We start from the raw sequence: 25,934 nt of genomic DNA on the forward strand, positions 1-25,934 counted from the left end.
TATATAGCTTTAGACAATAAATATGAGTTCTTTTCAAATGTATTAACATAAAAAAAAACTTGCATACGAAATATAGTTTGCCCGCGAAATATGAAGTTACTTTACTGTTTGAACCCACCTCAGATGTATTATCCTGACCTTGACCTCTCAATTAATCTCTTTAATGACCTCTTACTGTTACCATATATATTGTTCTTACCAAATTTGATTCGCAACTTTTGCCGTAACCCTTGTGCCTAACAAACGGACAGGAGCAAAAGTATAACCTCTGTTCAACTTTCGTTGTTGGAGAAAGTAATTCAAATTTTAGAGAAGAAAAGAACCCGCATATTTATCTTACCTCCAATCCCCTCTCATACCCTGGATGTATGTCAAGTAATAAATTGAAAATCAATTATAATACGAAAGTAAAAACAAATATTGAATAATACAAACGAATAGATGTTGATATATATTTCAAAAAAAAAAAAATCAAATAAACAGAGTCCATATAACACTCTACATTTTCAACATATTCAATATGTTTATAACTTTATTCAATACTCAAAGTTGATAGCAGCTCAGAAGTTTCTTGAAGTTCTTTAATAATGTCTAATCCTCCAATGAGCTCACCTTTCACATAAATCTGGGGATATGTTGGCCAATTGGAATAAGTCTTTAGACCTTGACGAACTTCCTCATCCTCCAAAATATCGAAGGTAGTAAATTTAAGATTTAAAGGCTTCAACATTTCCATGAGTTGTCTGCTAAACCCACATTTTGGCGTGTTCGGGTTTCCTTTCATGAAAATAACGATGGGGGATTGATTAATGAGTTCTTTCAATCTCGCATTTAAATTATTCTTTTTTGGAAGGATTGCTTCCAGTTCCTTTGTCTCGTTCATTTCCTTTAGGATGTCGAGACCTCCAATGAGCTCGCCATTAACGTAGAGTTGAGGATATGTAGGCCAATTGGAATAAGTCTTAAGCCCTTGGCGAACTTCTTCATCCTCCAAAATATCAAAGGTAGTAAAAGTAACATTTAAAGGCTTCAGCATTTCCATAAGTTGTTTGCTAAACCCACATTTTGGCGTGCTTGGGTTTCCTTTCATAAAAATAACGATGGGGGATTGGTTAATGAGTTCTTTCAATCTGACATTTAAATCCTTCTTTTTTGGGAGGATTTCTTCCAGCTCTTTTGTCTCATGCATTTCCTTCATGATGTCGACACCTCCAATAAGTTCGCCTTTGACGTAGAGTTGAGGATAAGTGGGCCAATTGGAATATTCTTTCAAACCTTCCCGGATTTGATCATCGAGGAGAATGTCAAATACGCCATAGTCCGCATTATATGAATTGAGGATTGCAATGGCAGCACGACTGAATTTGCATTTGGGCTCATCCCGATGTCCTTTCATAAAAAGAATAGCGGGTTCTGAATTGATGAGAGCTTTGCAACGCTGTGAGATTTTGTCTTGGGGGGACGAATTCAAGAGGCGCTTTAAGGAATTGACAACTTTGATGGAATAAGCTCCGTCGATTCTTTCGAGGACTTGTCCTTTGGAATAGAAGATGAAGGTAGGAACTGCAGTCACCTTATACTCGCTGGGAATGTCCAGCACATCCTCCGCGTGTAAGCGGTAGATAGCGGCTTCTTGCTCCACTGAAAGAATAGATTAAATCAGTAACAAGTGCCACAGACATCATTGACATACATACCCTTGGCCAACTCCTCCAGAGCCTCATTCATCACTGGGCATTCTTTGGCCCATGGAACCCAAAAGTGAACCAGAGTGATTTGATCCTCCTTAATTATCTGACGGAATTCATCCGCGGATTTTATATCGCCCACACTCATAACGACGATAACTCAATAATTATTTAACTCCCAACACGTTCCAGATTCAAAAGAAAAAATATTCAGTTACTAGCAAAAGAATGAGAAAGAAAGAGAGAACGACCGGCCATGCCACTACAGGCCGTGTAACTCATGTTGGCGAAACGATGAACACGTGATCGATTGGCGTAAATAACAGGATTGGCTACGAGAATACTTTTTTGTTCAGTAGGGAACGTCATAATAGCAGAGAAAAAAATATATAGAATTTGAACATTTGCACTGACGTAATAAATTTTATCGAAATATATATTGAACATCCATAAATATGCCTAGATTTATACTTTTTTTTTATCTATTAGAGACGAGAAAAGTAGAATAATTAGATAAAAAAACTAAGTAGCTCATCAATGGTAAATTGAAATGTGAAATTTGAACTTCCTGTTCAAATGATGATGATGATGTAAGGAGACACAATCTTGGGGCTCAAAGTTTTTATTTTTACTACATATTATGGACAAATTTCCAATAATCATTGATGAAACTTCATCAAATGACTTTCAGAATAAAAAAAGATTTAACGCTTTTATTGTATACTACTTTATGTAAATTATGTCTATTATAAAGACTCAACAATACTGAAAATCCAGATGAAATGACTACTGACTAGGTTTATATATTTTTAAAATAATACTCTCAATTAGTGATGTGTCGTTCGCGAACATAACGGCTCTTTGAAGTGAACGACGGAAGACGACGACTCATACCAAAAGATGGATGTTTTGCCTTTTTATTATAAAATTTTTTCGTCACGATGAAATTTGAAGCGAAAAAAGGAGGGATTTTTTTGGGGGGTGGGGGGGTGGATTTTTGCAGCAGAACTCTCATAAAACAAAAAAATCTTAAAATATCCGTTTGGGAGCTAAAAGAGCCGGAATTCCCATCACCACTCTCAATACTTTATAAAGTAAAGTCATTTACAATTTTGGTATCTCAAAAGCGACATCTTGTGGCGAAGTAGCTTTCCTGTAGCCCGTGAATGCTAATGAATACTCGTTTCATCACTTCGTAGGCTGCTCAGCTCATTTTTTTTTCAAATATTAATACTAGAAAATATTATATAAATATTATAAATTATACAACTCTGAAAATACATTAGGTGTAATTAAACTTTAATCATGAAATGTAGACTCTCTATTTTCCTTACTTTTTTGACCAACTAAAGCCTATTTTTCCTATCTTAATATTAGTTAAGAATACTTGTAATGAATGTTTTATTAAGGAATTAAAAGAACTTTATTTATTTACATCCGAATTATTATTCGGATATTATAAAATAAATAAATGCCCCAAGATAAATAGTTATTGCATAGAGCATTTTCACTGGCGTTATAAATTGCATCATAATTGTAGGAGATGCCATCCTGGGGCCTCAATGTTGATATTTTAACTACTTAAAATGAAAAGATTTCCAATAAATCTCCATCAAATTCCTTTAATAATAAGAAAAGACTTAACACTTGGATTACATACCACTTAATGCCAATAAATGAACAATAATTCTTGAATTAAATCAAAGTAATATCTACTGAAAATCCCTAAATAGGGCTAAATTTGTACTTTTTTTTTTGTGATCGATTAGGGACGAGAATGGTTCGATAAAAATCTCTTATTCTTTCCATTATAATAGTTATTTCTTATCTAATATGATTGTATAATGATGTCATGACATATTTTTAATGGATATAGGATCAAATATATAATAAAACTAGGTAATTGAGGGATTAAATTTTTATAGACAGTAAGGTGCAAGTCCTTTTATTTATTGGTCCCATTTTTACGCTCAATAGTTCATTATTTTCCTTAATATTAATCAAAAAGGGTTTTTATTGTTATAAAACTTGGTTGTTTAGGCCTCAAAATGACACACATCAAAATTGTGGCATCACGTGATAACGCTCTATAAGTTAATGCACTTGTCCGGTCGATGATGAAATCCTGACGTTTTATGAAAGGAACACTGAAATAAATGAATAATGATTAATTAATATGGAATTATTTCTATTTTTGGCGTGCACATATTTTGACTGAAGTGCAAAATAATTTTTACAGGATTGTGAATGGAAAGCAAAATTGAACAGCGTTCCATAGAACGTGCGTTCAATAAACGGAACGCTGAACGGAACGGATTTTTTTTTCTTTTTTATGAAAGCTGAATGCTTTAAATGAGATTTTAGCGTTCCGTTCCAATAGGTGATAGTAATTTCAGAATGGGTATAGTTGCCCACGGGATAAGTATCCTTGAAACACGACAATGCAAATTCAGGAGCAATTTTTGAAATTGAGGAGGGACCTAGAGTTTCCCCCTAGCAGATACCCCTGATATTAATATGCATGTATATTTTAGAGTTAACCATTCTAAAAAGCACATAACTATTATTTATGTACCTTTTACGCAGTAATAATTTAATTTATCTTGTACTAAAAGAAACACAATCTCACGCACTTTGTTTTTTATTTTTGGCTGTAATTTTTCGTATGGATTTAAAGTATTTCCACATTGAGTGGATATTTGAGTTAGATAATATGTTTAATTTTACTGGTTGCAATCAAGGTTAATGGTATTTATATTAATCTTGGCTGCAATGTATTTTTTCAATGTCACCTACATGTCAGGGTTTAGTGAAAAAAAAAATTTCTTTTTATGAAAAATACACGAATCATATATACCTAATTTAAGTACAATTAGCGGTACCTCCAAAGGATTAATCAAAACCATTTGTTTATTGAAATAAACTATAATTAAGAAATAATTTGAGAAAAATTATTCTAGCTTCCTTTTGGGTTGACATTCTACAAATATGCAATTTTATGACTCAGCACTATTAAGATTTATTCATGAGTTATATATAATAGATTTGAATAATTAATTATGACTTAATTCATCTATATTTAGATATGGGATTAAGAGAAGATCGATATTATTGAATCACAGTTGACATAGCTATTCTATTTCTGTGAAAATAAAACAATTGTAATTTTTAGTCAGTTATAAGTGTTTTGAACTTGAGTCTGATTTTTTTTTTAATAATTCCCATTGACTTTTTCTACATTCAATTTCATTTTGAGTATCCGACTTTTTCATGACTAAAAAAAATGTATAGCTTCATTTAATGAATGCGCTATTGTATGTCTGTATACTGTACAAGCCTGGTACTACGTTATAATTGGAACCCTGAACGGAACGCTTACAAGCCTGATTATAAACAATATACACTGACTTTAACAACTGAAAATAATATAGAGCTTCAATTCAATCAAACTTTTGAAAAATAAAATTCTCAGTGGAATAATTTTTTCAAACACTTTTTTTTCCATGTTTCAAAAACCAAAATTTTAGTAAACATATTAAAGAACTTTGATGTAATTTGATTGAAAAAAGTGCTGAGTAGATGGTTATTACTGATTGACGATTTTTGAAATATGATAGTTTGATAGAAAATGGATTTGCTCAAGCACAGTTGCAGAAATTGGCTAGGATATAATATATTGTGTAATAGTTAATGTTGTCATTATAAAAATTTGGTTAAATTGAAATATAATACACTTATAAAAATATACAGGCAATGAAGAACTATGCCTCATTGGCCTATGGAACCTTCCTAATTGTAAGCATCATTTGTCATTGAGTCCTTTTTTTTATAGAAAATAAATCCTCACAGAAATTTTTTACTCCAATTTTCGCTTAAAATTTTTTCATTCTGACGAAATTTAAAAAAAAATCCTTGATTAGAGGGCTACATCCCCTCCAGCCCCCCTCCTCTCTGGGGACGCCCCTGAAGAAGAACAGGAGAAACCTATTAATGCTTCTGAAGAGAGTATAAAAATAATTTTAGAGTATTTCATATAATTCATTGATCTCTGTTTTATGTAACTCATAGTTGTGAAATGGAATCTCATTGGTGGTTATTCGTAATATTTGACGTCATAGTCGCTAAGCTGTGCCATTGAATTTGATGTTTGTATTTTTGACTTCATTGACATATTTATTGTTATTCTTTGACGTAAAAACCAAAATATAAATTTTTAATTTGAAGAGAATTATTAGTAGTGTAGTCTCGAAACTTTTTCCCTCCTCCGGAACTACTGGATACGATGGAATGAAAGAAATAAAATGAGCTCCGCAGCGAAATCCAAAGCTTCTAACTCTATTCGGCACTACAAGCTGATCCATCAGTTGATATCCTTGACAGGAATCAACTTTTCCACGAAATCCATAATCGGCTATGTGGAACTCACCTTAAAGCCAAGCAAAGAGAATCTCAAGCATATTCGTCTGAATGCCAAAGTAAATGGACATATGTTAATGATTAATTAATATTGTATTTCCCCCTCATTAGCAATGTCGTGTGTACCGCGTTTGCTTAAACAATGAATTGGAGGCGCCTTTTCAGTATTGTGACCCCATTTTGGAGGTCTTTGAAGGAGACACTCCACAGAAAAACTTGGAGTCTTTCAGCGAAGCTCATTTGTCGAGTTGTAATTTAGTGGATCCGGATTTGAATGGCGGGGAGTTGAATATCCGAATCCCGAGTGAGGCCTATCAAAGAGGATTCGTCTCCTCGGAAAAGCTACTCAAAGTTGGGATTGAGTTCTCTCTTGAAGAGCCGCAGGGCGGAGTTCATTTTGTAGTTCCCAAGGATGAAATGTCCTATGCACATTTATTTACTTGTTCGTATGAGGAGAGTGCCTCCCGTCTCTGGTTTCCCTGCATTGATACATTGTCTGAGCTGTGTACATGGAAGTTGGAATTTACAGTGGATGAAAACATGATTGCCGTTGCATCAGGGGATTTGACAGAGACAGTTTACACTCCGGATTTTAAAAGGAAGACTTTTCATTATTCCCTTAATGTACCTACAGCTGGTAAGAAACGCACTACTATATCAAGTGATGAGGGGCGCACATTTTTAACTTTATCATTCTAACATTTACAGCTCCAAATATCGCATTGGCGGTTGGACCTTTTGAAATTTGGGTGGATCCAAATATGAATGAAGTAACTCACTTTTGCCTTCCTCATCTCCTTCCTGTTTTGAAGGCAACAGTCAAAAATCTTCATGAGAGTATTGAGTACTACGAAACAACCCTTTTGACAACATTTCCCTATTCCTGCTATAAGCAAGTTTTTGTTGATGAGGCATATTCGGAAGTAGCTGCCTACAGTACTATGTCTATTATGAGTACGACACTTTTACATTCTACGGCCATCATTGACCAAACATATCTTACTCGAAGAATCGGAGCAGAAGCAGTTGCTGCTCAGTTCTTTGGTTGTTTTATAACAACTGAGAGATGGTCGGATATTTGGCTCAATAAAGGCATTTCTAAGTATTTAATGGGGCTTTATATTCGAAAAACGTTTGGAAATAACGAATACCGAAATATGATTCATACTCAGATGGACAAAGTAGTCAACTATGAAGAAAAGTATGGAGGTATAATCCTGGACAGCAGTCAACCTCCTGCACCACCTCCTGTTCGAGGTGAACAGCAGAGGGAACCAACTAAAGAAGAAAACCAATTTGTATTTCAGACGACAAATGTCAATACATGTTCTCCAGAATATATGGAAATGTACGCTTTAAAAGCTCATCTAGTTGTTAGAATGTTGGCTAACCGTATAGGTGATATGCAGCTTATTCAAGTTCTGAACAAACAACTTTCATTAGCCTCTAATGCTGTTGCCCAATCCAAGCAAAATGTTTCCTCGTGGAGTAATATGGTAACATATTAAAATATTTAGTTATATTGTCTAATATATTTTATACTTTATAGATCATTAATACTCTAGTTTTTACACGCTCCATTTTCACTGTGACGGGTAAGGACATGGGAGTATTCATGGACCAATGGGTGCGTACCGGAGGGCATGCCAGATTTCATATGGAGTTCGTTTTTAATCGTAAAAGGAATACAATTGAGATGCAGATAAATCAAGATGCTGCCCATCAAGGACATAGAGGAATACGTAGATATGTTGGTCAGGTTACAGTTGCTGTACAAGAGTTGGACGGTTGGTTTAGTTATACTCTAGCTGTAGAAAATATTCACTCCAAACATGATATAACTTGCCATTCTAAATCGCGTCGAAATAAAAAGAAAAAAATTCCTCTACAAAATAATGAGGAAGTCGACATGGATCTCTCAGCAATGGAGTATGTTATAATATTTGATTTTTTTTTATTATACATATTTTTTTTTCATTCCATATATTTTTAGTGATTCTCCTATTCTATGGATTCGTGTTGATCCAGATATGCAACTTATTCGTTCATTGGATATTCGTCAGCCAGATTTCCAATGGCAATATCAGCTTCGACATGAACGTGACGTAACTGCCCAAAGTGAAGCAGTAATTTCTTTGGAAAATTTCCCCTCCAATAATACGAGTAAAGCGTTGAGAGATATAATTGAGGACGAGCAATGTTTTTATAAAGTACGATGTCAATCAACTCATTGTTTAGCAAAAGTAGCAAATGCTATGGCATCTAGTTGGGAAGGTCCTCCACCCATGCTTCTCATGTTTAAAAAGCTTTATGGCTCTTTTGCAGCTGGTCACATTATAAAGCAAAATGACTTCTCTAATCTTCAAAGTTACTTTCTTCAAAAAGAAATCCCCGTTGCTATGGCTAAACTTAGAAATGCTCATAGAATATGTCCTCCTGAAGTTTTGAAATTCCTTTTGGATTTGTTCAAGTATAATGATAATTCAAAGAACTCTCATGCAGATAACTACTACCGCGCTGCATTGGTATGCATTGATATAATACCAATAGTGTCTCCTTATTATGATTATTTTTTTATTAATAGGTCGAGGCCCTCGGGCATACTGTTACACCTGTAGTATCTGTCATTGAAAATGAAAGCGCCATTACTGCTGAATCTTTATCTCCTGATACTAAACTTATTCTTGAGGAAATAACTAGATTTCTTAATTTGGAAAAATTGCTTCCCTGTTACAAGTATACTGTCACGGTATCTTGCCTTAGAGCGATAAGAAAGTTACAGAAAACAGGGCATTTGCCACCAAATCCTTCACTATTTAGAGACTATGCCACTTATGGCCAATTTATTGATATACGGATATGTGCCCTTGAATGTTTAGTGGATTTTACGAGTCTTGAGGGGAAGAGTGATGACATTGATCATTTACTGAAGATTATTGAAAATGATCCTGTACCGTTTATTAGACACAAGTTATGTCGACTTATCGTGGATAATCCCTTCTTTGAAAGAGCTAAGAACCATAAAAATGATCGTTATCAACTTGTGGAAAGACTCTGGAGTCTCATGAAGTAAGTGTTGCTAATTTTTTTTTTTTATGTCATTTTGATTCGTACCTTGATCGTATGTTATTTTTAGTACAAAGTTTTGGTATGATAGTAGACTACGCTGTGATATTGTTGACATATATTTCAAACTTTATGGAAGAAAAAAGCCAGTATGTATGCCATTGCCTGAATTACAAGCAATTCTAGCACCCCAAAGAGTTCAAGAAGACAAAACTAGCAAGGCGGATAAAAAAAAGTTTCACGATACCAAGAGCAGAAAAAAGGAAGTACGACCAACTAGGATCAATGTCCCCTATACACATAAAGAAAGAGGACGAAAAACCTGTTGTAAATACATCTAATTAAATTGATTATTATTAATCAATTGAAGCTTTATTAAATATATATCATAATTTGTTTATAGGATACTGGTAGGCCTTTGCTTGCAACCGCAGATATCCCTGAATATTTCAACCTGGATGATCCCTCCTCATTACCCACTACTCCTATAGCTGACGACAGTAACGGAGAACCTTCTCACAAACCTCACAAAGAGAAGAAAAAGAAAAAAGACAAGAAACGTCACAAACACAAGCATAAGAAGCATAAACATGAACACAAGTCAGGATCCGCTTCCAAGCACAAGAAACAGTCCGCTCCTGGAGACACATTAGGCATGAATGAGGCTTCTCAAGGTTTGAGCTCGGGTAGTTCGAGTCCAAGTCCTTCGAATAGTCCTGATCATGACATGACCTTGTAAAAGTTTAATAATAACGTAATTCCAAAGGAATTGACATACATCCATTTGAATTTAAACGAAATAAAACATCTTACTTTAAAATAAATTTTGAATATTAATATTATTTGACAATTGATTTACGATATATTAATACAGTAATTGAGTAAATATGAATTAATAATTTGTGTGTTGGTATTGATACATTCAGCTTTGTTCAACTTCATTGTATGAAGCATACCATTTCATTCATAACATATTATTATTGGATAATTTGTAGAGGAATACAAATCTGCCGCACAATTGTACAATAAAAATCACTGGAAGCAGAAGAATCGTATGCCCTTTACATCAAAGATCTTAACTACACATCTTTATTTTTCGACTTCTTTTTGATTTTCCAAACGCCGTCTGACCCTGACTCGTATTTAGTTTCATCTCCGGGTTGCGTATAAATAGTTTCTTGCATTTTATCAAGTCGTGCTGCAAATCTAGCTATGGTAAATAAGAAATCGGAAAGTCGATTGAGATATTTGAGAGCTTCTCCTTCCATTTGGCCCTCCAACACTAGAGGAGTCACACGACGTTCCGAGCGACGACAAACAGAGCGTGCAATATGTAGGGAAGCACTTGTTTTCCCACCTCCAGGAAGAATGAAATTTTTTAATGGAGGCAAGTTCTTAGAATATTCATCAATCCACTCTTCCAATTCTTGAGTATGCTCAGGATTAAATTCAGTCTTTTTTAAATGCGTATCCCGAGCGGAAGACTTGGGTGTTGCTATAGTTGATCCAATATCCTGAAGAAGGCACTGAATGCGCTCTAAATTATCTGTAAGAGATTGAATATCATCAATTTGTCTTGGTTAGGGATAAAAAGTAAAATGAATGGAAAGAAAAGGATGTACGTACCAAGATAGGGGTGTCCATTTTCAGCCGCGTATGCATAAGCAAGTCCAATGTGGGATGAGAGTTCATCTGTTGTGCCTAGAGCTTCAAAGACCACATCTGATTTCTCTCTCCGTTCTCCCGTATAAAGAGAGGACGTGCCTTTATCTCCTGTCCTTGTGTAGATTCTCGGATATTTGCTGGATTTACGGTTTTTTGTTGTCTGGGGTTCCTCCACCGGAGTAGAGTAGGATCGGATCGGAAGAGCTCGACAAAGTAGAGGGGAACTCCGTAGAAGTCGCACACTTAGGGCCATTCTATCTCGCAAATGTCGCAATTGAAAAACAATTAAATTAAAATACTGCTAAAAGCAAGAATACTGATTAGTGATAGAGTCATATCAAACTCCGTCTCACTTTCTTTCTTTACCCATAGGAGCAAGACTTACGGGAAGTCATCAAAGTTATCAAACTTTTAGCTTTTATATAATAATTTAAATTTTTTATTCCGATTCAAGCAAGTGTAGCACACCTCTTGATATAATCATGTGATATGAAATGGTTTGGGCAACCCATGTCATACATTGCAGCTATCATTTCTAGCTTGTCCCTCTTCCAACAGCTCCACTTGATTTATTGTATCTCGCAACCTTTCCTCCTTCACAAACGCAGGGGAAAGTTCATAAGTCCAACCTCACTTGGTAATTAGCCAATATTTCCCCACTTTTGGAACTATTCAACATAGGAAAATGCATAAAACTAATTTGAGTCGAAGCATTTGACGTTCAGAACACCAATAAAGAGCAAAATAAGTAGAAAATACAGAGAACTGACAACAAACTACTCAGTGTGTTTTTTTCTATAAGGATCGTCTTGTTATTTTTTAAAGCAGCTCTCTCATTTCTTCTGAGTTGGCGCTTTGGGGCACCAATTGACATCGCACATGTTGTAAAAAATAAAATTGCACCAGCTTCTTATAAAACGTTTTCACGTAACGTTGGACATTTTAGGGACCCAAACAACCAAGTTTTTTAACAATGAAACCCTATTTTTTATAATTATTAAGTAAATTAGTGAACTATTGGATATGAAAATGAGACCAAGTAGTAAAAAGACATATATTTACTGTCTATTAAAATGTTATCCCTCTGTTCTGTTTATCAAATATCTTATGTTATAACGATTTCAACATTGGCCTCAAACAGTATTCAATGCAAGTGTTAAAAAGTTATTTGATTTATAATGCCATTTGATGGAGTTTAACCCTGATATTTTGAAAAATTGTCTCTTTCAATTATGATGCAATCTATGACGTCAGTGAAAATGCTCTTTTTTGATGACATAATACTGGGGTATAATTTTATAAATATCTGGAGTCGCACCAAATCTACTACTCAACCTCATTGGTGGGTTTAATAACATTTTAATGAAAAAATAAAGTGTATACAAATATAGGCTGTAGATATTAATTTGATAAGATTTGGGATGGTTCTGTTTGATTTTCATTGTTAAAATATCACATACGTATATTTAAGATTAGACATAATAAATATATTTAAGTATTTGATGTTTATATTCATGAGTTTATTTCACCGTATTTAAGGAGTTAGCCGAAAATTTCTTCTAATATATTAAGTATAACATCATGTATATTCTCTTTCAAAATCGATTCTTCAATTCATCGTATAATATAACCTACTAAAACTTAGTAAAAAGTCTAATTATCTATTTTAATTGAAAAATGTTTTTATTTTAGATTAAAAATTTTGATTATAAGGTAGAGATGCACATTACGTCACGTGATAAAAAATAAAGGAAAGGTAATTATTTATGTTTTGAAAAATAAAATAAATTGTACATATTGACTATAACGTCTATAACCTACTACTTTATTTTTTGCATAAAATGTTATTAAACCCACCGATAACGTTGCGAGCAGTAGATTGGATGTACCTCCAGATATTTGTAGTAATCATTGACAGGGTCGGAACGTTTATTTACTTTTAAAATTGGCGGCCTACTTGTGGGAGGAGAAAAAATATTGTTAGCCAACTCCCACTCTCAGTAGGAAATTCAAATTGTTTTAATTATTTAATCATTCATGCAGTCATGTTGAAAATTTAGTGAACAGAATTACTTGATGACAAAATTAGGAAATTAATTGTAACTATCGTTTATTTTATGTACACATATTTCACGTATCTGACTAACAATAGCTTAACTATAGACAGTACTATTAAAAATAATAATTAAATTATCAATTGACAAATGTATTCAGGCCTCAGTTAATGAAAGATACTTTATAATTAATAATATACGTGCTATTAATTAAATATATGATTATTGTAAGGCTCTGATCGTTCCCCATATCTGCAACTTAGCAGTATAGATTTGTGATTGTCTCCCGGGATCCCTTTGTTTTTTACCGTCGGGGAAATTTGTGGGAAATCTTGATATCTTAAAAATGAATAATTTTAATACTATTTATAATTTTAAAAACTTCATTAAAAAGGATTTAAGTAATTAAGTGTTCCTTTGGTGATTCAATCTGTTTTCATAATTATTCTCCTTTAAGTATTAGTATTTAATAATGAAATTTAGTTTAATTCCACCAAGTGCGTCGGTCCCTGGAAGTAATTCAATAAATCTTTTCTTATGATGAACATACTTAAGGGGATAGTTAAAGGATTAAGTAATTTTTAACTGAGTAGTAAGGGTATTTTATATAGTCAGAAATAGCAGACAGCTTTGATTAATGAATTGTATTAATCCAGTTCACGTTTAGTATGCATATGTATAAGTTTACTTGAAGGATGTAATCGTTGATTATTAGTTATTAATTGTTCTTCTTTGTCTTCGATTATGTAACATAGTTATAATTGCAATTCTTGACACTTAGTATATGTATAAAAATTTTACAAGGTCGTTCAATTAAATCCAGACTACCTTTAATTGCATCCTGATCAATGAGGGAAGCAAGTAGAGGTTTGAAATTGTATTTAAAATTTCTAATAATACAAAAAAAAAAAATCATTCGCTCGATACGATGCCTAAAGGATTTGCAGGTCTTGACCACGTCTGCAGGGTAGACTTTGTTCCAGTACTTGATAAGGGACTTCAATGAGTCGATGCTGTTGTGTGAATTGGCAGAGACCTTCCTCTCTAACTCCACCTAAAAGAAGTAATCCATAGGATTCATATAGGGGGAGTTAGAGGGCCAGGTGTGGGGGTGTGAAAATGACGCCTTCTCTTCTTTAAACATTTTTAGTGTCTTGCGGGCCTTGTGAGAGGGGGCTGAGTCTTGTTGAAACAGAAACTCGACACCATTGGTCAGGCAGGAGTTCCCAGTACCTGCCGACACCCACCCTCTCCTTTTGCTCAAAGAGGATACCGGTATGACACTGCCGTTGCTCGCAATGCCCTCAAAGATCATGATGCTGGCCAAAAACTTGGTTTTAAAGACGTGAGGGACACTAGCTCTCTCTGTGGACAACCATCTGTCGTTCTGAATGTTGTGGGATCTCTCGACAGTCCATTATTTATCATCCGAATAAAAGCTGATTCGGTTACCATGGGACTTCAAATCGTTCAGTAATTTTCGTTTGTGGGTAGCACAGGTGGCCTTCAATTTCTCTATAAGGATATGTCTTTCGTAGAGGTGGTGTGACTTCATCCCCAGGTCAGTGTTTATGGCCCTGGAGACTGTTGCATGGATTACTTGGCGCTTTTTGGAAAGAGGGTTAATTGGAATGACAGGAGATATCTTAAAGGACCGTTTCAGACCTACGAGGAATCTGGAAGTGGGTTTTCCTTTTCTTGATGTACGCTGAGCTGTATCCCGCACATGCAAATTCGATGATCATGTTCCTTTGGGTCTCCTACATCGTAAATACTTCTTTTGAATTGAAAGTTTTGCAACTAACTTAAAGCTAAGGCTCAATCTCTCACTTTAAAGTTGAAATAACCAAGTTCAACGGTTTCCTTATTGTTCTAGATAAAATTAAAGATGTTCCATATTTCCCTGAACGACCCTGTATATTCAATGAACAGTTTTTAGTTGAGTTTTTAGATCAATAATCAATATTGATTATAAAATGTTAAACTCATTAGAATATATTTCTAAATATTATATAATATTTATAGGGTTTTCCAATAAGAGGTGTAATTTTGAATAGCCCACTATTTCGGTAGATGTCACTTTTGAAGCTCTAATTTGTTTACATCTGACAGGTACTACCTACTCCATTAATAAAAATGGAACGATACACACTTCAACAACGCATTGAAGCGTATCGCGTATCAAGCAAGATGAGGGAATCTACAGCTGAGAACAAAATACTATGTGGATTTTTGTGTTAGTGAGGTAACGCAATAACGCATATAAACCAATGTTATGATTATGAATGATAATTGATAAATGATATATACATCAAATTCAAAAAGAACATGTGACGTCATTTTTTGAAAACTGTGAAATAAAATTTCAATTTTCGGCTTTTAGAAAAAGTGCAATAACTCTGTGCTTATCCAACAAATAACAGTCATTTTGGTGTCAACGAAATTCTACGCTCAATATACTTGTAAGTCGTAGGAACCTATTTAAAGTACTTGATTCAGTTACTTTTGATTTATCGTAAACTATCTACATTCTATTAATGCTATCAAAAATGAAAAATATCATTTTATTCAGATAGTTATGATTTCTCGGGATTATTCCTGGATCCCAAGATAACACTCTAATTTCCCCTAAGCTTTGTGTTAAAAAATCTATTTAAAATAACAAACCATCATTATGATTTAAGTTTCAAGAGTTCAATCTCAAATTGAGGGCATGGTGCTGCTGCTAACGGAAGGGATGAAATTTAAATATAATTCAAAATACATATTTGAAACTTTATTTACTGTGATACTTGATAAACGGTAGTTATTTCAACGCTTATGACTTATCCATCATTCGGAGTAATAAGAATTATCATAACTTATATTATAGAAAAATATTCCATGTTTTATTTAAAAATACCTATTTAAAAAATATGCATATCCAAGGATTTTGGTTCGATTTTGTATTTTATTGAGTGGTCCTATTTTTTATGGGGGTGTACATTGATATTTCTCATCACTATGTATTATGAATAAGTTATAAGGTGTCCAAAGAATAGTGACGTTCTCATAATTTTTCAGGGTATAAATGGAAATATATCGAGTTCAGAACAAGATACAGAACCAATGAAAACACTTTTTAATATAATTTGAAATCTAATTTTTGAACTTTTTTTCGAAGAAATTTAATATTTGATTTTTTTTTCTGAAAATTTTAATTTTTAGTGAGCAGCTGTGGATTTTGAAAAAAAATCGATTTTTTTTTTGTGAATAGTGGTAAATTTCAGATATTTTTTTTTCCAAAAAATGTATTATTTGATATTTTATGTGAATAGCTATGGATTTTTATAATATATTCTTTTCAGATTTGATTGGAAAAGACGTGTTACAATGCCTGCTACGTGTTGGGTTCCAAAGTGTTTCCAACACCGATAGAAATGAAGTTTTTTTCATAGGCTCAAAAATCAACACCTTCTTGATAATTGGATCAAGGCTATAGCAAAGTATTATTTTAATTATAATACTTGTTAACACTAGAACGACGGTGGTATGTCTGTACTTCCCTTAGCGGACTGCTGGCCGTTAAAAAAATGATCCGACTAAATTTTCTAAACTGTACTGGCCATAATAAAAATGATACGAAAGTCAATTCTGATCGATTTAGTTCTTCTGTAAAAGTTGCGATGTCTTTACTAGTTACAACTTGTATAAACACATTGTAAAAGTTGAAATTTATATCATTGGGCATTCTGATTACCGGGGCTAGGTAATTTTCCCTCAAGGATATTTGGCCTTAATATACAAACAAATGAGATTTATAGGTCATTTTTGTAATTTTTTGTTAAAATTGATGTTCCTTTGGAATGTTTTAATCAAAATATGTTATGTGTATTTCTATAAAGCACATTAAATAGTTGTTTTCTTTTCGAAAAACAATGGAATCATCCCTCAAAATTTCATTGCATAGACCAACAAAATCTCACTATGTAATGAATTCGAATCAGAGACACAGTAGGTAATAAAATTGATATATTAAGAAAAGCAATAATAAATAAACACTACAACGATTCGAAACGATGAATTGCAAATTACTTCTACATTAGTAATGTCATAATACAATATGGATCATTCATACTAGAAAAGACTCATGGATTGACGACCAAGCATAATATGAGACAAGAGTTAATTCCATCATTATTCTAACAGAAAACAAAACATTTTATATTATTTAACATTTGTTAATTGAGAAAATTCAAAGGAAACATCCATTTCAACCAAAAATATACAGTATCGACGTATATATAAACCTCATTTATTTAAATATTAAGGCTCAATATCCTTCAGGCAAAATTGCTTTAAGACGAAATGATGTAAGACAAAAAAATTACCTGGCACCCTCATTACAAACCATAAATTGATACTATCATTTCATTTTGATCTATAAAAATTACATGGTTATTTTGTATTTATGAATAATATAACTGTGGGCATTTGGACTTTATAATGTGCTTTAGAATTACAAGTTACAACTTGTACACAACATATTTATAATACTAGTATTATGTCGGTCCTTATTTAAGATCGAGGACCGCGGTCCAGTCCTATCTCATCCAGTCTTACTCAATGATAAGCAAATTAACTTATCTTTTTAACTAGTTAAGTTTATTAACTTTAGAGTCATTTAAGTTAAATTAACTTACCGAAATTTGGTTAAGTTAATGTTAATTTCAATGTTATATAGTAACTATTTAAGTTCAAGTCAATTGAGAAATTTATCAAGGCTACATAATAAAGATTATTCTGTCGGTCTGGCTGGCAGGGATTTTCTCCACTTCCAATTGAACGCTAAAAAAATATATAGAGATTCAAATTCATCAACTTCTATTTAGAAGCAAAAAAGCAATGCGAGGAATCTTGCTCGTATAATAACCACCAAAGGAGGCTAATGTGGAATGAAACACGTTCAACGACGTGTGCGAAAGTTAAATTTAAGATAATGCAGTTTAAAAAAATTACTAGTTCAGTTAAAAGTTAATTTTGATAAATAAAAAATTAATTAGTAAATTTATAGTTAAAATAATGCTGTTTAGATAATCAACTAGTTAAGTTAAAAGTTAATTAACTTAACTAATGTACTTATCTAAGTTAAGTTAAGTTACATTAACTCGCCCAACTCAGGACCCACTTGTCGATTTATAAAGAAGGTAAAATTGATCCCTCGTGACGTCAAACAGGGTGCTCTTTATTTTTTTTTATAATAGTATTAATTATATAACTATGTAATTATATAATATGTTCGTATTATAATGAAAAAATATAATATTTTTTGCAAGATATCTGTAATAATCTTAATACATATTTCATATATCTTATTTGGCTTAATAAACAATCTATATTTTTATTAAAAAGTTCCAAGGACCGACAGTCCTAAGGACTGATAAGACCGGTCCTAAGACTGGACTGGACCGAATAAATATAATATATATATTTTTATAATACAAATATTAGCATGGTACAAAACATTAAAATATTGAATTCCGATAATTTGTAACCTAGAGATGGGATTTATCTTAGAGTGCGAGGACAAGGCGGGAGCGAGACATGGTATTACTGAATTAAGAATATTGTTAATATCAGCTGCCTTTTGGGGGGGGGTGATAATGTATATTATTACCTTCTATATTAAAAATAGCATTAGTACAGGGAAAATTAATAATTATATTTAAGTTCTTATATATATTTTTTTATTATGCCTTTTTAAATCAATTTACACCAAAGATAGGCATGAATTATTCTTTTAGAGTGAGATGTTAACACAACGACGACCTATTAAATAATGAACAAAAAAGAAGAAAGAGCACACCCATCAACCATTTTTCTTTTTTTAATCGCTATTCTTAGTTGTTGTTTTTTTAAACACACATCCCATCTTTAAATGTGTCTAGTAATTGTTTGATCAAATAAAAATATATGTCTACTTAAATGATTCCACCGTCTTTAAAGGTAACATGAACTGTTTTGGGATAATTCAAAAGACTATGTCTCCGAAACTTCGTCTAGACGTAGTGTTAATAAAATACTATTTTTTATGGAAGACAAGGGTTTGAACATTAGATTTGCATATTTTACGACAAAGTCAAAATGGTATCAAAAATATAAAATAAGTCTTGCACCACCTCTTTAACAGTTTTTTGAGAGGTGTAGAGAGTTTCAATCATAAAGTTGCGCACATTGATTAAAGACTGTTGTTATCTTTCAAACGTGATATTGTATTGTAAACAAATATATCTCACTTCTGGGCAAAGTAAAAGATGGAAACAAAAAGGTTGGAGATTGCATCTTTGATCCACGCCGGTTTTGACGCCTCTGACATCGTCAAGCAGCTCGGGGTCAGTCGGCACACCATCTACCGCGTGCGCAAGCGCCTGGAAGATGGATCCAGCCTCAAGGATCGTCCTCGAAGCGGTAGGCCAGTCAAGCTAACCCCAGAAGCTGCTAAACACGCTTTAGAGGCCAACCCGACCATGTCCATGGCCGAATTTGCAAAAAAGAACTCTCTACATCGGTCTACTGTATCAAAGGTGGTGAAGGCTGCTGCTAGGGGAAAGTCAAAGAGGTTTGAATATATTTCACGTATTAGGCTAACTTAAGTCAAGGAGTACGTATAAATAACGTACTCCTTCCTTAAATAACGAATAATTTTCATACTATTTGTAACAATGATTCCATCGTCGTTCTATATAGTGTTAAGTGTGATGACTATTTTGTATTTCAATAATATTTGGTATCAAATTATAAACCTATAAATTATGAAACGAATTTATTAAATGTATAATTTTTTTAACCGAAATACATTATATATAGACCAAAAGACTAATTAATATTTACTGATATGGACTATTTTTCTAGAAAAGATCACCAACCGAATATAAATTCAAGAGTCTGTAGCAAGCATTTCGAACCAACTGACTATAAAGTAGAACGAACAGACTCAAACCCTCATAGAAAAATACCAATGAATCTCACTCGCCGTCTCTTAAAAAACGATGCAGTTCCATCTATTTTTGAAGAATCTCCTAGCATACGAATTATGAATAAATCCACTCCTAAAAGTATAAGAACTAGTTCTAGTTCAGATATTAGGTAAATATATAGTACGCAGGATTTATTTGTTGAGTTAATGGTATAACTCAAAAATCTTCCTCATTAATTTGTTTAGAATAATGAAGTAAATTACCATAGTCTTTTTTAAACCCTGCTAATATTGTTTCCATTATTTTTTTTACAGATTACAAAATGGAAAGATGCCTTTAGTAAAAACAGAAGTTTTTTATTTTAAAGAAGAGGCATTCTCATCTCTATTAGATATAGAAAACACTATAAATATCAGTTCTTTGCCCCCTGGTGCCCATCTAATAATAAAGGAAGACAGTCTGCTTTTTTGCTTCATTGATGATGAAACAATTCCACAAATTACTCAATCTCTTAAAATATTTGACAATTTAACTTTTAAATTATATCACCAGAACACAATCATCACTCAAGACAAAGTTAAACATATATGTAAGTCTGAGAAAATTGAATCTGTTTGTCAGATTGAAAACTTATTAGCTTTTGTCAAATCTCTCGAAGAGAGAGATGCCATTGTGGCAAAATCAAAGCTTGAAAAGTGTATACAAATTCTAAATACCGTTGAATGTGAGGATAATCATATTAAAAAAAGAATAGACTTTATTGCTCAACAGTTGGACCTCGTAGTAATACCAAAAAAGAAACCTGTGTTCGATTTCTTGAAACCAGTAATAAAGTAACATTCATAGTTTTGGTCATCATGACTCATACCCCTAAAACTCAATAATGGACCGTCCTTGAGTTGGATATTCCAATTCATGGAACAGTTGTTGTTAGCCATTACTTTTCGGGGCCCGCCATTGTTAAAAAAATTGTTAAATTATGCTCGTTATATTTTTCAAGGTCTCAATTTCAACCAAAGTATAATTTGTAAAGTGATATTAAGGTTTTGTTAAATCATTATATAATTTATTTCGTAAAATTGTATACTATTGTGAAAATTTTATATTATGAAATGTTTGTTTTCCAATAAATATTTTCGTTTAATACTTGTGGGAGTATGCTTTATTAAATAGACATGTGATAAGACTCGATCCAGTAGCAATTATTTCCCATTTGGTGAATTTTCTAGGCCAATTTTTCGGTCTTTTTGGTCTCATATATTATCAGGGGCGTCTGAAAGATTTTTTTTCTTCTTAAATTACTCTTTTTCTCATTTCAAGGCGATAATTTATCCAAGTCCAAGACAAAAAATCCTTCAATTAAAGGGAAGGATATCCATTTCATTATATTAAAAAAAAATCTTACATAGGCTATAAATATCTAAAAATTTAAAAATACACGATATGTTATTTAACAAATACTGTTATAACATTCTGAAAAAATCCATCCATATACTACCGTATCCAATTATAACCATTAAAATTCTTCCCTGTTCACAATTTAAAAATGCATCTGATATTATAAACAATTTCTTTTAAATCGGTCTAAACATAGTCCAAAAACGTTTTCTTTGGTGAAAAATGAAGAATTAAGAAGTTTGATCCTTATTAATCAATAAAAATCTAAAAATTATCTATATAAGTCAAAATCAAAATTCAACATTTATATCCAGTATTTTTGAAAAAAATATATTTTCGGGGAGGGGGGGGATAATTAGATAACCAAAGTATAGGCGTAAAAGACGATTTGAAATATATAATAATTAATATTCACTTTATATTCGACAAGTAGCTTAGTATATTCGGACAAATGATTTATTTTTGATAAAGGAATGGTTTTTTGAAATGAAGAAAAATCAAGAAGTTTTTTGTCGAAAAAAAATATCAAGGAATGTCTTTTCTATAAAAAGAGTCAAGAAAATGTTTAAAAAAAATAAAAATATTCATGCAAAATGAATATCCCCCCCTCCCAAAAAAAAAATCAACTCCTCTACACTTATGCTTCAAAATTTTGATTTTAAGTACTAAATGATCCAAAAATTGATGAGATAACTATTGATAAGTTTTTATCAAGAAAAAAGTTTTTATAATAAAATTGAGTTAAAATTACTTTTCAATTAAATAATTTCATAATAAGTAACTCTATCAAGCAGTGATGAGAATCGTGTGTATTTTGGGCTTGGTTAAAAAAAATAAATAAATAATTTTAACATATAAATTATAGAAAACTATAAGCGAATGAATTTCACTGCCCTGATTTTATGTTTGACAGGAGTTAATTTTACTGTTTTTCAATTTATGCAGTGTGATACTAAGTTCTTATTTAGTTCGATGTTGTTATAGAAAATCCTGAGAAAATAAGGACACTGAAGGAAATGTTTTCTCTCACCTCCAGGCAAGCTGCAATGTCTATATACCTTTCGTATCTGAATATGTATGAATTTGACAAGTGAAACTTTTGGAGTTTTGAGCAACAAGAACCCTGTGGAGAATAATTCTCAAGAGAGTTTGGCTTAGAGATGTTGTACCGACAGAACGGTCTCTTCCATAAACATTGCATAGTCCAGAGCTTCTTGTCTTTGATTTTTTAACTACAATCTTAAGGCGCTAGTTGATGCCTGTATTGGCCTTGAAGGTAGTAATGACTGATGAGAGCTAGCTCACCAGATTAGGGTATTTTTATGGGATGCCGGATGGCATCATCTTTCAACCACCTGTGGACTTATATAATTTATAAATAACATTCATTGCTAAAATTACAAAGGAAGTAATTGCAATATTAAAGAGCATAATTTTGAATTTAAAGATAATGCATCTGAACTATGCTATAATTTCATTTTCCTGACCAAGGATGTATCAACTAGAAATTCATGTCCGGAGAAGCATAGTCAACTATTAAGTATGTATTTAGCAAATAGGAATTTCCTACATAGCTCCATACATAGGTAGAAAGGTTGCGATACAATTTCAGTCCAATCTTATCATTGTTTTGTTTTTATTATGAAAGAAAGGTTGAGTGATACGATAAATATCTGATTCACCTTGTACAAATAAAATTTTATATATCCCTTATTTGAGATTTCTCTTACTGTTTTCATAACAAAAACAATCACTGTAACACTTCTCTCAACATTGAACTCAGAATCAAATTGAACTTCAATGAGTTCACCGAATATTAAATATTATTAATATACATATTAAAACTATGCCCAAAACTGGTGGTGGAACTGCGGGAGGCTCACGTTCCAAAATTTCCTATGTTCGACCCCAAGAACCTTCCTTCTTGAAGAAGCTTAAGGATCAAGTGGGCTATAAAGGACCTCAATCCACTCTTCAGAATAAAGTAATATCTCAACTTATGGATTCCTTCATGCTATTACAATTCGTTTCTATTTTTAATTATTATAGTTTGATGAGTTAGATAAAGAGGATCTAAGTGATGGAGAAGACGAACAGCCGACAATTGTTGTATTGAAAGAAGGAGACCTCTCAGCAGAGGAGGCCAAAGTAATACAAACAGGTTATTTTTTTACCTAATAATTGAACAAAATACTATGTATATATTCCGTGTTACAGATTTGGAACTCAAGGCAGAAGACGAGCCTCCTTCCGATGGTAAAATAGTATTTAAGAGGCCTTTGAAACGAGTATCTGATTCTAAAGTTCAAAAAGTAGAACCCAAGAAAAAGGAGGCTAAAAAATCTCTTTTATCTTTTGACGACAGAGAGGATGATGAGGACGAATAACAATGCATTGGACTTTTGGAGTCAAATCCATTTGAACTAGGATGACAAGCGTATTTTTGTATCATGGATGGAGTGACTTTTACATAGAATACTTAATTATATAAACTAACTCAATGTTTTCCTAATCGAAAAGGAATCATTCATTCAATAACTGATAAATGTATAATTAAAGAAGGAACCACATGCTCCACTACGCAATAAGTTAAAGAATATATGCCTTAGGTAATTTATAAATCTATCTAAAAATGTAAAATCATTTTTTCCATACGACGGGATTGCACATGCGATCAAAAGAGTCTTGTAAGGAATCTTCGTCAGTTTTTTCCTTGTCGTTAGTGTTTTGAAAAGGCTCCACACTAAAGCTTTCATTGTGTATAATATCTTCGTTTGGATTTTCGGTATTTACTCCTCGTATATTAATACCCATCTTAGTCTTTACTCCAATACTCTTTATTAGAGTAGGTGTAGAAGTTAATAGTGTCTTATTTGAAGACTTTTTACTCAGTATTTCATCTATGATTAATGAAAGATCATTATCTTCTCCTGAATCATACAAAGAACAATCATTGAGGCTATTACAGATTGAGTTAATATTAGAAGCATTTGTATTGTTATACGAGTCGTCAAGCTTCAAAATCTTAGCGGCCATATTAAAGACTTCTTCTTTTTTACATAAATCTTCCTCTACTTTCTCTGTCTCCAACTTTTTGTAAAATTGAGTTATTTGATACTGAGAGTCTGCTTTTGGATTATGTACAATAATCGATTCTAGGTCGTCACCTTGTGGAATAATGGATTGTTTGTGATTCGTTTTGACTAATAACCGAGTTGACTTAGGGGCTCCCTTTGTCGTCTTCTTTTTCTTCTTGATCGAGCTGAGAAAGATTTCTACCGATTCATTATCCAATTTTTGAAGTAGTTCAAAAGGTTCAATTGTAATAGCAGTTTCATTCCCGAAACGATGATTCATATGAGAATCAACGAAATTCCACTCCACTTCTAAGGAAGGGATCCCATCAACAGATCGTTTCTTAACGATATTTTTAAGTTCTGCAACTAATTTATTTGAAGGCTCAGATATCTGCCAGCGTGTCAGGATTGGAAGGGATTTTTGAAAGGAGTAGCTCTCCTCCCAACATAGTTTTTTAACAAGAAGTGGAACGAGCGTACATAGATCAGGTGCATTTCTTTTGATGATGGAGGGATTATTATTCTCAGATAAACAATCAAAACTAAGAAATTCTCTTAAAATACTTGAATATGTAGTAGTCCAAAATAGGGGATCCACTTTTTGGCACTTTTTCATTAAGGAACACTCTAATTTAGCCATTTCAGGTGTATTCATGAGAGTGGAACATCGGCATGGACCGGATGTGATGCAGCAATTGGAACAACATTTATTTCTTTGGCTACATTCATTTTTAAAGCAGAAACTATCCAAGGTATTAAAGCTAAAACTGATCCAATTATTTAGAATTTCTAATACATCCCACTCTTTAGGCCACAAGTTAAATAAGTTCATAACTGTTTCTTTTCCAACACCCGGAACACCCGACGGAAAATAGTCGCAGCCCAATAGAATCGACAGCATAAGCATTCTGTCCCTGGATAGTCCTAAATAGATCAATGTTTAATCAATTATATATTTTGGATTAAGTCTCAGTGTTGAATACCTAATAATCTCTCAATTTTCTTTGAATCATATCTCTCAACAGAAAATGATTTCCCGCCGGTTATACTAAAGTTTCTCCAAACGATTATATTGGAGCCGTAGCAAAAGACATCTGAATCCTCCGTCACAACGGCATCTAGATTCATTTGCACACAGAACCCCTCAGCTTCTCCAGGACTTTCAACAAAAGGGAACCCTAATGCGTCAATCATTTCTTTACACTCCTTGATTAAGGACCGAAGTCGTTTCCTCTCTAAATTGACCGGCTTCTCAGGGATCTCATCTCCTCTACGAGTTGCAAGTGTAGCTGATTTAAGAGCAGGTGCTTTTCGAGCATCTGCGACAAACACTGGAATAATTCCAAGGGATGAAAGAGCCGCACATCGAAAAAAGAGATTCCGAAGATGAGATTTAGCTAAGCCCGGAGTAACTTTGGCGTTTTCTACTATCCAGCCAGAAAGATCGATCGCCACCCGACTTCCACATGTCTCACGAAGATCAACTTTTTCTGCCGTCGAAGATAAAATGTGCCATAGATTTTTTACTCCCATTTATTTAGTTTTTCGAAATCAAAATTAAACAAAATATTAAAAAAAATATTTTGACAAACGTATATTGCGCCATTTAGTGAT

The 25,934-nt window shown here is 33.0% G+C and overlaps 6 protein-coding genes and 1 long non-coding RNA gene across 9 annotated transcripts; 3 read left to right on the top strand and 4 right to left on the bottom strand.

The window, feature by feature from the left end:
• Positions 1–420: 420 nt before the first annotated feature.
• Grx3 (Glutaredoxin 3) lies at positions 421–2,149 on the bottom strand. Its single transcript, XM_040709354.2, has 2 exons — positions 1,698–2,149; positions 421–1,641 (listed from the first exon to the last, which is right to left on the bottom strand). Exons 1-2 carry the CDS (start codon positions 1,834–1,836, stop codon positions 533–535), a joined length of 1,248 nt encoding a protein of 415 aa, XP_040565288.1. The 5' UTR covers positions 1,837–2,149; the 3' UTR covers positions 421–532.
• Positions 2,150–5,802: 3,653 nt separating this feature from the next.
• Positions 5,803–9,994, top strand: Taf2 (TATA-box binding protein associated factor 2). The gene is made up of 8 exons (XM_071887229.1): positions 5,803–6,163; positions 6,216–6,741; positions 6,813–7,600; positions 7,654–8,033; positions 8,098–8,629; positions 8,689–9,173; positions 9,241–9,496; positions 9,574–9,994. Exons 1-8 carry the CDS (start codon positions 5,990–5,992, stop codon positions 9,907–9,909), a joined length of 3,477 nt encoding a protein of 1,158 aa, XP_071743330.1. The 5' UTR covers positions 5,803–5,989; the 3' UTR covers positions 9,910–9,994.
• LOC121115167 (corrinoid adenosyltransferase MMAB) lies at positions 9,991–12,066 on the bottom strand. 3 transcript variants are annotated; one of them, XM_071887421.1, is made up of 3 exons: positions 11,202–11,653; positions 10,797–11,133; positions 9,991–10,716 (listed from the first exon to the last, which is right to left on the bottom strand). In XM_071887421.1, the coding sequence occupies exons 2-3, from the start codon at positions 11,086–11,088 to the stop codon at positions 10,250–10,252; spliced, it is 759 nt and encodes a 252-aa protein (XP_071743522.1). In that variant the 5' UTR covers positions 11,089–11,133; positions 11,202–11,653; the 3' UTR covers positions 9,991–10,249. The 3 variants fall into 3 exon arrangements, with proteins under 3 accessions (XP_071743522.1, XP_071743523.1, XP_040565290.1); XM_071887422.1 differs by having other exon boundaries at positions 11,221–11,302; XM_040709356.2 differs by having other exon boundaries at positions 10,797–12,066.
• Positions 12,067–12,928: 862 nt separating this feature from the next.
• LOC121115169 (uncharacterized) lies at positions 12,929–15,139 on the bottom strand. The gene is made up of 2 exons (XR_005863422.1): positions 14,559–15,139; positions 12,929–14,495 (listed from the first exon to the last, which is right to left on the bottom strand). It is a non-coding gene; the product is annotated as an uncharacterized lncRNA (long non-coding RNA).
• A 3,990-nt stretch (positions 15,140–19,129) lies between these two features.
• Positions 19,130–20,991, top strand: LOC121115168 (uncharacterized). Its single transcript, XM_040709357.2, has 3 exons — positions 19,130–19,487; positions 19,781–20,014; positions 20,160–20,991. The coding sequence occupies exons 1-3, from the start codon at positions 19,183–19,185 to the stop codon at positions 20,680–20,682; spliced, it is 1,062 nt and encodes a 353-aa protein (XP_040565291.1). The 5' UTR covers positions 19,130–19,182; the 3' UTR covers positions 20,683–20,991.
• Positions 20,992–22,968: 1,977 nt separating this feature from the next.
• Positions 22,969–23,868, top strand: LOC121115171 (uncharacterized protein KIAA1143 homolog). The gene is made up of 3 exons (XM_040709360.2): positions 22,969–23,227; positions 23,293–23,404; positions 23,461–23,868. Exons 1-3 carry the CDS (start codon positions 23,090–23,092, stop codon positions 23,628–23,630), a joined length of 420 nt encoding a protein of 139 aa, XP_040565294.1. The 5' UTR covers positions 22,969–23,089; the 3' UTR covers positions 23,631–23,868.
• Gen (XPG-like endonuclease) lies at positions 23,741–25,931 on the bottom strand. Its single transcript, XM_040709359.2, has 2 exons — positions 25,304–25,931; positions 23,741–25,244 (listed from the first exon to the last, which is right to left on the bottom strand). The coding sequence occupies exons 1-2, from the start codon at positions 25,851–25,853 to the stop codon at positions 23,884–23,886; spliced, it is 1,911 nt and encodes a 636-aa protein (XP_040565293.1). The 5' UTR covers positions 25,854–25,931; the 3' UTR covers positions 23,741–23,883.
• Between the last annotated feature and the right edge of the window lie 3 nt (positions 25,932–25,934).

The sequence above is a fragment of the Lepeophtheirus salmonis genome, chromosome 3 (assembly GCF_016086655.4).
Source record: "Lepeophtheirus salmonis chromosome 3, UVic_Lsal_1.4, whole genome shotgun sequence".
Lineage (NCBI taxonomy): Eukaryota > Metazoa > Arthropoda > Copepoda > Siphonostomatoida > Caligidae > Lepeophtheirus > Lepeophtheirus salmonis.